Source organism: Pinus tabuliformis, chromosome 3_1 (genome assembly GCF_031772625.1).
Source record: "Pinus tabuliformis cultivar Carrire ecotype Pingquan chromosome 3_1, CPIR1, whole genome shotgun sequence".
Classification (NCBI taxonomy): domain Eukaryota; kingdom Viridiplantae; phylum Streptophyta; class Pinopsida; order Pinales; family Pinaceae; genus Pinus; species Pinus tabuliformis.
The window spans coordinates 382619174-382630226 of NC_142301.1; the positions used below are offsets into that span (position 1 = coordinate 382619174).

Genomic DNA, 11053 nt, shown 5'->3' on the forward strand with positions numbered 1-11053 from the left:
TCCCCTAGTACTCACAATGGGATTGCACTCTTTTGTCAATCAAAAGCTGGCTTTGATCGTCGTCCAATCTCCACCTAGTAGAGGCACTCCACCATTTTCTCATCAGGAAAGTGGAGCCGTAGTGTAGACATGCCAAAGATTTGAATCGTATGTGCTTTGTCCATATCACTTGATGGACTCCTTTAGGTTTTAGGTGGACATGATGATTTCTTGCAATCTGCAACTATCTACAATGTGTATGAAGCTGAGTGGAAGGTTATTTCTAGAATCAAACAAACTATTTAAACTTCCACTTTATGAAATATACTTCAGACTTCCCATAGTGAGATTCAATGGTTTGTATATTCAATTTTTATCACACTTTTGGTTTTATTTTTATGTCATGGCCACCAATCTAGATACACGCCTTCAGTGTTCGTCAAATGAATAACCTGCGAGAAAATATATCTAGTGCTTAAAACGTAAATTCTTGCGACTGTTATTTATATAATCAAACGGGAAATAAAAAGGAACAATAGTGGCTGCTTCACAATAATGCCTTGTTCCTCAGACAAGCTAAAAAGGTAAATTTCAAATCAAGAAAAATAAAATATGTAGAAGATTTGAAAGCTATTGGCTATGTAAATATAACTTAAATTTCACGATAAAGTGAAATCCCTTGAGCTTTTATTTCCTAGCTCTACTAATAAAAAAAAACACAACGGAGCGGAATAGCTTAAGCTTTTATTTCCTTGCTTTACTAATAATAAAAAATTATATTACTAATATGTGGTTAATAGATAAGAGTGTTTAACATATCAAAATTTTTAAAAGACAATACTAATTTATTATAAATAAAAATAAAATATCTATATGAATATATGTAGTTAAGAAACATTGAGAGTGAAATAGAGGAATTATTATATATTAGTTTATATTTTATTTTTCTTAAATATAAAATTATAATTAAATCAAGGTTGATTATGACTAATAAAGAAAATAAACTTGAAAAGGAAAAAATAATTTATTATTTTTGTCTGTGTTGTTCTTTTATTTTTTTGGTCCGTGTTGCACTAGTAATTGTTCATGTTTCCGTTTCATTGTTTTTTTGTCCATGTTGAACTAGTCAATCATAACTGGGTGCTTTCTTTTTAATTATTTTTTATCGATGTGCTCGACAAGTAACACTCAACTTAACTGATATGTTTTATACAATGGAAGAATCCTCAAAATTTTTACAATGGAAATTAAAAGACTCCGTGCTTTGTGTATAAATTAATTTTTACAATGGAAACTAACAAAACAAATAATATAATTAATTTATGTAATTTAAAAAATTCTAAATTTTGAATATTTAAATTATGTAAAGGCATAATTTTGATACAAATAATTAATACAAAAACTATTTTCATTAAAGTGATACATAACATTTGTAAGACATTTTTTTATTAAAATAATCAATTTTTATAGTAATTTTTTTATTTATTATTTCTTACATGTCCTAGAATTTACAAGTACCATTGATCTGGATTTAAATAGGAATGCACCAGATTACAGAGATAATCATAAACACAGAGATCCAATGGAAATAATACTTCATTTCATTAATGTAAAATACTAAAATATGCTTACAAATAGAAATGGAAATACACCAGCTAGGGTGATGGTAGCTTATCTATGAGAAGGGATGTGGCAGCTACATGCCTCTAAATTGAACTACAATGAGGCTCAAGGGAATTTTCATTATTGAAAAATAAGAGCATACCCTAAACAACCAAAGCCCTAACCCGAGGAGATGTAACAACAAGAGTTTATGGACCCCGTTGGGGTGAGTTGGACAGCCAACTTCCTGGGGTCGTGACTTGGTCATATTATCTCCGTTTGACGCACATGATAGCCCATTGGAGAGATCTCTCCGAGGACTACGAAAAAAAAAAGAAGAAAATTTGAGGCAGACAATTGTTGGCAATGGATTTCCAAAAAACGTTGTTTAGGGCCTCAAAACGGCTCTGGAAGTTTAGGAGCCCAAAAAATGCTAAAAATAGTAAATCATGCTACAATTAATGAAGCTCAAAAACTGAAAGAAGCAATGGTGGGGTTCCAAGTGGAATTTGTGGGTAGCCACCAATATCCACCTGGATCATTCCTCCCCCCTTAGGAAGAAATGGTCCCCATTGCGTTGAGTTCCTCCATGAGATGAGGAAACTTCTGCTGAACTTGGTCCCTGGTGAGCCACTTGCCTTGGTGAAGGAGTTGGCCTCCTTCGAAAACTCAATACAGTTGGATATTCTACTGGCGAGTGTGCTTGATCTGTGTGTCCATGATCCGATCAATTGCAGCTTGTTCCATGCAATCTGGATTTAACTCTATGGGTGTGAGTTGTTCTACAATGTCAGATGTGTCTAGTAATGGTGGAAAGTACGGCTGAAGGCGGTCCACATTGAACACTGGTTGTAGGTGTAGGAATGGGGGAATGCTGAGCTCAAACGCATTGTCTCCCATAGCCTTGGTAATGGTGTAAGGACCATATCAGAGTGGTATGAGTTTCTTATAGGCTCTGGTAAGGCATTCCTTTTGCAAATGCAACTAGACTTTGTCGCCCACCTGAAACTTTTGTGGCACCCGATGTTGATCATGTTGCTGCTTGTACTTGGCATTTGATTTCTCTAGAATGTCATGGACCTAATGGTGAATATATTGGATGTGCTCAATGAAGTTGTTTGCCTTAGTTCTTTCGAACTAGACATGAGCCGAATCTACGTGAGTAGTCGCAAATGGCATGGCCACATCAATGGGACATAGTGGTTGGAATCCCAAGCCCACCTAAAAAGGGTTGTGGCCAGTTGAGCTGTGGAGAGCCTGTTTGTAGCTATGCTGAACATAGGAGAGGCTCTTGTCCCATGTTCATGGATGCTTTGAGTTGTACATCGCAGAATGTGTATGATCATCTTATTGACAACCTCTGTCTAGTCATCAATTTGAGGATGGAATGTTGTGCACGTAGTGAGTTTGGTGTCCAACATCGACCAAAGACTGGACCAAAATGTAGTAAGGAACATGTTGTCTCGATCTGAGATAATAGACTGTGGGATCTGAAAGTGTACCCACACTCGTTCAAAGAAGAGTTTAGCAGTAGCTTCGGCTGCGATATTCTTCTTGCAAGCCACCATAATGGCCATCTTCGAGAACCTGTCGACGACCACAAAAACACAGTTGTTTCCATGCTTAGTGGAAGGAAGGCTTGACATGTAATCCATGGAGATGCATTCCCAAGGTCGAATAAGGGTAGGTAGCGGGGTATAGGGGCCTTGCTTCTTGATGGTTGGTTTGGCAATGGCGCTGGCAGTGCATGATCTAATGTACTTCTCGACATCCTGTCAAAGATTCGACCAATAGGAATACTTCTGCAGTATTGCCACCATTTTCTCGATCCGGAAATGCCCAGTAGCCTGACTGTAGTGTGATTCCCAAATCATCTTGGCACGCTTGCTTGAAGGAATACAAAGGTGACCCAGGTGGCATAACAAGGCATCCTAGAGGTGAAAATATGGAACATGCTGAACCTCCAAGAGTGTCTGGTATGTGTGGCCGAATTGCAGGTCGCTTTTGTAGAGAAGTGGCCAATTAGAAGTCTTGTTCCCATAAGAGTTGAGCACGGTGGTTAATGCCATGATCGGTGGTCGACTGAGGCAATCTGCAACATTATTGGTGTTTCCCTTCTTATACTTGATATTTAAATGGAAATGTTACAGGTATGTGGACCACTTTTGATGGTGATCATTCTGCAATTTCCTTTGGGTCTGTATGAATTGCAAGGGTAAGTAGTCTGTGTGGATGATTGTTTCCTTCCCCAAAATGTAATGCTTCCATTTTCGGCAGGCCTGCACAATGGAATACATCTCTTTGTCATAAGTGGGATACTTCCGGATTGTGTCTGAAAGTGTCTCACTGCGATATGTCACTGGATGCCCGTGTTGAGGAAGGACTACCCCAATAGCATTGTCAAAGGCATCTATCTCGACTTCAAATGGTTGTTGCAAGTCTAGTAATGCGAGCACTGGTGCCAAGCAGAGGCGATCTTTCAACTCTGTGAATGTCTTCTGTTGAGATTTAGACCAAAAGAATTTTTGTTTTTCTCCTCCCTTGGTGACTTGACTCAAGGGCCAATTAACATGAGAAAATCCCAACACGAACCTGCAGTAGAAGTTTGCAAGACCTAGAATGCTGCGAAGTTCTGTCAAAGTGGTTAGAGATGACCAATCTTGAATGACTTGGATCTCAGTTTGATCCACATGCTCCCCCTGTTCATCAATAATGTATCCCAGATACTGAACCTGGGTCACGCAAAAAGTGCATTTCTCCAAATTGGCACATAGCTTGTGTTGTCGCAGTGTTTGGAGAACTTGTCGGATGTGGTGGAGGTGCTCTTCCCAACTTTGGCTGAAGATGAGGATGTCATCCAAGTATACCACTACAAATGAGTTAGTGAATGGTTGCAAGATGTCATCCATTAGCCTCATGAAGGTTGCAGCAGCATTTGTCAATCCGAAAGGCATAAACAACCATTCGAAAAGGCCATCCTTGGATTTGAAGGCAGTCTTCCACACATCAGAGGGTTTGATTGGTACCTGGTGATATCCTGACTTCAAATTGATCTCGCTGAAATATTTTTCCCCCTTCAGTTGGTCCAGGAGGTCATCAATCCGTGGGATCGGGTACCCATTACGGACAGTGATCTTGTTCAACACTTGATAGTCAATACAGAGTCTCCAAGTCCCATCCTTCTTCTGTAAGAACACAATTGGGCTCCCACAGGGTGATGAACTCGGATGGATGTGACCTTTACGTAGCAGCTCCTGAATCCGCCTCTTGATTTCATCGTTCTCCAGAACAGAGCGCCGATAGATTGGTCCATTGGGCAGCGGTGCACGTGGGGTCAGAGCGATGGAGTGCTTGACCTGACAGTGCAGAGGAGCCCTTGCGGGGGAGGGGAATATGTCCTCATACTCTTCCTCGACCTTGTCCATCTGTAGTTGTCGTGTGAAGGGGCTCTGTCTGGAGGTCATGGCCACCGTCTTCTTCTTTCCTTGGGGGTGTATCATCAGGAAAACAAATTTCCAAGTTTTGGAAATGAGCTTACTACATTTTTTTGCAGTAACCAAAGAGATGGCAGTAGGCGGTTCTACCTCTGGTACCCTGTATAACTTATTTCCCAAAGTAACCATAACAACACGGGGCCTTAATTCATACACAACATGTTGCTTCCACAAGTATGGTTGTCCTAATAATACATCACAAACTTCAAGGAGAGAAATTCCATGCAATACCTCATCTTTGAAGGGCTTGATGTTGTATGGAAGGTGACAGTACTGGCTCACGCGAAGATCCCGTCCTTGGTGAAGCCACCTGATGGTGTACAGTTGTGGATGTGTTGTGGTCAGTAAGCCCAGCCACTTCACGACCTCAACCAAAATGAGGTTCTTTTGGCTCCCGCTATCGACAATGAACTATAGTGGGGAACCCTTTACCCACATCTGGGAGTGGAAGAGACGCTCCTTCTCCTCTGGATCTTTGGGTTCCTCCTTCTGGATATTCATGGTGGCAACGGTGGCGTTGGGATCCACATCGATAATCTGGTTCGCTTTGTCATTCCCCTTGTCGGGTTCTGACTCAGAGTCGAAACATGCATCTAATTTTGAAACCTTTAGCTCAGCCACTAGTGATTGATTGGCCCGACACTCACTTATGTTGTGAGTGGAGCTCTTATGGAACTCACACCACTTTCCCATGTCCTTTTTTGGCTTCGCGACGCTATTATTTTCTTGCAGCTTTGGTAGGTTGTCTTGGGTTGCCTCGCCTTGGCTTTGTTCTTTGTTCTATGGTTTGGGGGCACCTTTCCCTTGCTTCAAATTCGTAGATCCAAGGTCTTGCTTATTCTGTTTAAACTTTTGCTCTTCCTTGGTATGTCTTGCTGAGTGAGGAAATGTTCAAGAATTCTAGTTCTTCCTAGATGTACTTATGCAAGTAGCCACATTATTTGAGTACCAAATGATGCTTTGAATCCTTGATACCCAACTTTGTGTGAAGCGTATGGAAAATATTGGTAAACTTCAGCACATCTTGGTCCCTTCTCTGTCGCAGCGTGGTCCACTTTATGTATTGATCCTCATAGCTTCCAATAGGGTAGTACTACTCCTTGATGGTATCCCGGAATGAATTCCAAGTGGGTGCGGCTGAAAATAGTGAGCCTGTACATTCATCCTTCTTCTCACAGTAGGTTTCCCACCAATCCTTGACATGAGGAGCTACTTTGAGAAGAGCAAAAATAATCCTTTCCCGACTAAAAAAATCATGAACAGAAAATAACCCTCTAGCATATTTAACCGTTTATCGAGAGCATCTATGTCTATTTGACCCTCGAATATGAGGATTTCAAAATTAACGTGTACCTTAAATAGTGGGGTGTTTCTAGAGTAGCTATTGGAAGCCGATGCGTCACCCTTGGATGGTTGCTGAAGGATATGGGCAAAGTTGTCCATCATCGCGTTCCTTTGTCGCTCAAGGGCTTCTTCAAGCAAGATTTTGGTAAGATCTCCTACCCCCTCATATTTCTCTTCATCTACCATGGGAGGCCGTCGGGATTTGCGAGGCTGGTCTTGCAAAGGTTCGACTAGTTCAAGCCCTAACTCCTTATATCCCGACCTCGATCGGGACATGCAAAGAAAAACAGAGAAAAAAAAAGATTGCTCTGATACCACTGATCCGGATTTAAACAAGAACGGAACAAATAACAAAGATAACCATAAACAGAGAGATGTAGTGGAAATAATGCTTCATTTCATTAACGTAAAATACTAAAATATGCTTACAAACAGAAATGGAAATACACCAGCTAGGGCGATGGTAGCTTATCTCTGAGAAGAGATGTGGCAGCTACATGCCTCTGAACTGAACTACAATGAGGCTCAAGGGCCTTTTTATTATTGAACAATAAGAGAAAACCCTAAACAACCAAAACCCTAACCTGAGGAGATGTAACACCAAGAGTTTATGGGACTTCCGGGGATCATGACTTGGTCATATTATCTCCGTTTGATGTGCATGATAGGCCGTTGGAAAGATCTCTTAGAGGACTACAACAAAAAAGACAATTTTGGACAAAAAATCGTTGCCCGTAGATTTCCAAAAAAGCGTCGTTTAGGGCCTCAAAATGGCTCTAGAAGTTTAGGACCCGAAAAATTGTTAAAAATAGTAAACTATGCTACAATTATGGAAACTCAAAAACTGAAAGAAGCAATGGTGGGGGTCCAAGCGGAATTGGCGGATGACCACCAATATCAGCCTGGATCAACCCTGACATTGAAATACACAACATCAATTTTGAGATGAGAGCAATGTATGCATATAAGATTATACCTTGATAACTTCACATAATCAATATTATGTTTAGTTTTATAACAAATTTCCATAATTGAAAAATCTACATCATGTTGATGTTGACCTTGTTTATATAGCTTTCTTCTCATAGCTTAAAAAAATGTATTTTTGTTATTGTCGACCTTATCATTGGGGCAATGATTTTCTTGTTGGTCTTGATTACTTTTGTCAACTTGAGGGTGGAGATTTCCATAGTCTTTCATATTGCCTGAAATTCACAAAGGGAAGCTCATTGTCCTCTATTGAGTTTGGACCCTTTCCAAATTTATTGAGGTTGTGCCATGCATCTCTTAGAAAAAATATTTTCTTAGTGGTGTTTCCCTTGCTATTCTCCATATTATGTTTGCACCCATTTATAAGTTGTTGAGATTGAGTTTGAACCCATTCCAATGTTATTGAGGTTGTGCCATGCATCTCTTAGAAAAAGTATTTTCTTGGTGGCGTTGCCATTGCTATTCTCCATATTATGTTTGCACCCATTTCGAAGTTGTTGAGATTGTGTCATGCATTTCTTGCTTACTTCTATCTATTTCATTGTTGTAAAAGGTGTTGGCTTAGTGGTGTTGGCCTTTCTATCCTCCATATTGAGTTTTTATCAATTCTAACGTTTTTGAGATTGCATGGGCATACATTTCTTAGAAAAGATACTTGGTGATGTAGACCTTGCTATCCTCCATATTGAGTTTGCATATTCATGTCAATTTCAATAAAAAATACTTGCTTGGTGGTTTTGACTATGCTATCTCCCATATTGAGTTTGCACTCATTCCATAGTTATTGAAATTGTGCCATGCATGTCTTGCTTACTTTTGGTAATTTCATTGTTAGAAAAGTTGCTTTCTTAATGGTGTTAACAGGACTATCTTCCATATCGAATTTGCAATCATTCTCATATTCTTAACAATGATGCAAGAGAATATCATTGTATTGACCTTGATATTTTCCATATTGAGTTTCCACACATTCCAATGTTCTTGAAAATAAAGCATGTCAATTTCATCGCCAAAAAGGTGTTTGCTTGGTGTTGTTGACCTTGTCCATTGAGTTTGCACCCATTCCAATGTTTTTGATAACAATGCATGCCAATTTCATTGTTGGACAATGTGCTTAGTAAGTAGTGTTGATCATACTAGCCTCCATATTTAGTTGCACACATTCCAATATTCTCGAGAAGAACTTGAAAAGGCATTTGCTTAGTAGTGTTAACCTTGTAATCTCCAATATTCAAATTACACACATTCCAATATCCTTGAGAATAACATGAGTATATTTTATTGCCAAAAAAAGTATTTGCCGTGTTGATCTTCTTATTTTACATATAAAATATAGTCAAGTTCCAATATTCTTAAGAATAATACACCATTACACAGAACTACCTCAATTACATGTCATATTAAATACATCATTTTGATAGATTATTAATATTAACTTTGCTTCTATATATAATTTTCATTCAACTCAAAATTATTTATTGATTGAAATTTTAAAATTGACTATTATTATACGAAATTAAATATAAAATGTTACAGGTGTTTATAAATTTATTTCGCAAAATCATAGCTATTAGTTTTTTCCTAGTTCTCCAGTTGGCTCACTGGTATGTAGTGCCCATCTTAAAGTTATTTATTGCTGGATCTTTCTCGAATTCTACCTACCGCACAAGGAACCAATCGATGATTTGTTCACCACGCCATTAGGGTTTCCGTTGCACAAATTGCGAAACACAGCGTGACAATCGAAAGCCAATTGGTCCATTTTTCATTACTTAAATGCGGTGCCTCATTTATGCGATCTCTGTTATTGACTTGAGTTTTCCTTCATATTTCTGTCGACCGCATTCACATTCTGTGGCGCCTTACTTCGTTCCATCTCTCTGGGTTGTGGTTATCAGTTGGGTTCGATCCGGCCTGGCGCGGCATCGAGCAGGGGGTTCTGTTTAACCTTTCCAGGTAAGAAGAGTGTAATTCTGGTAGATGAGTCTTTGGTTTGTCTGTTTGCTGTGATATTAGGTGTCCGTCTTGTGCTTGGCTTTGCAGATTTTACAAACAGTCTTGGAACGTAAACGTAAACGTATTCAGTTCGTTCAAAACGTATTCGTCTTTGTGCTTGCCTTTGCAGGTTTTTCAAACTGTCTGTATCTGCCAACTTCATATTCAATCGCCTTGGAGCGTAAACATTGACTTATTCTCCTAACGAATCGAATCAAACCAAATAATTTGTTCATCAAATCAAATTTTCGAACACCAACAGTATCAGACCGTGTTTCGCTAGCTGTAGTGCATCTGATTATGGAGGGTTTCGCTAGCTGTAGTGCATCTGATTATGGAGGGTTTTGCTGGGAAATAGGTCGACATTGTCTGCTAAGAGTGCCTTACGACTGTCATGCAACCCTCAGAGCTGTTTGCAAAAGCTGGGAGGCCGCTGTGAACCACCCCGAGTTTTACGAAGACAGAAAAAAGTTTGGGACTTCGCAGCATTGTATATGTTTAGTGGAACTCCGGGAATATCCTGCTTACCCTGATGATGATCTAGAATTTGTGGTGTCTGTGTTTGACCCTTTGCGAGGCACCTGGGAAACGCTTCCTCCCCTTCCCTATTTCCCCGGTTCTCACAATGGGATTCCACTCTTCTGTGACTGTGTTTGTGTCGATCGAAAGCTGGTTTTGATGGGCGGATGGAATCCATCCGACCTCTACCTAGCAGAGGCACTCAATACCGTTTTCATCTATGACTTCTCATCTGGAAAGTGGAGCCGTGGCGCAGACATGCCGGAGATTCGAATCTCCGGTGCTTTCTCGGTATCACCTGAGGGACTCCTTTACGTTGCAGGTGGACACGATGACGACGAAGAATTCCTGCGATCTGCAGCTGTTTACAATGTGTTTGAAGACGAATGGAAGATTCTTCCTGAGATGCGTGAAGAACGGGATGAATGCTATGGTGCTTTCATCGACGGCAAATTTTTCGTTATTAGCAATTATAATAGTGAGTTGAGCGATCGATTCAAGCGGGGTGCAGAAGTTTATGATCCAGAAACAGCGGCATGGACAACGCTGGAAAATATGTGGACTGTCGGGGAAGGGCAAGGCCCACAGTGTTGTGTGGTCGCTGCTTCTTCTGGGCGCTTGTACTCGTTCCAGAAGCAGCAAGGAGTGATGGAATATGACTCCAACGAAAACGTTTGGAGGGCAGTAGGTTCTCTTCCAGAAACCCTTACAAGGATTTCATGTTGTGTAACGTGGCGTGACAAGATTTTTGTTTGCGGTTATGCTGAGAGTAATGGTCAGGTTTTCTATCTGTTTGAGCCTCCGCCTACGACAAGTGCAGCAATTGCTCCAGCGGAAACCACTGGAATGTGGACTGCCACTGAGAAACTAGAAAAATCTCATGTGGAGTATGTTCAGTGTATTCAGTCCGCGGTTTCTTTTGAGATTTAAAGTTAAATAATAGTGATAATTACCATATTGCGCGTTGAACACAGTGAAATGAATGCATGCGCGAACATGGGTAAGAGATTTTACATTCCTGTAATCTGGTGTTCCTGCATCAGAAAATAATATGATATTCTTGGATGTAGTTAGACATTCTATTGCATGTGGATCCTATTGATCAATGTTAATTGGTTTTTAAAATTGTA

The 11053-nt window shown here is 40.0% G+C and overlaps 1 protein-coding gene across 1 annotated transcript; it reads left to right on the top strand.

Moving 5' to 3' along the window:
* The first annotated feature begins 9704 nt into the window (after positions 1-9704).
* Positions 9705-10853, top strand: LOC149187327 (F-box/kelch-repeat protein At1g80440-like). The gene has a single exon (XM_089409624.1). The coding sequence runs from the start codon at positions 9705-9707 to the stop codon at positions 10851-10853; it is 1149 nt and encodes a 382-aa protein (XP_089265750.1).
* The last annotated feature ends 200 nt before the right edge of the window (positions 10854-11053 follow it).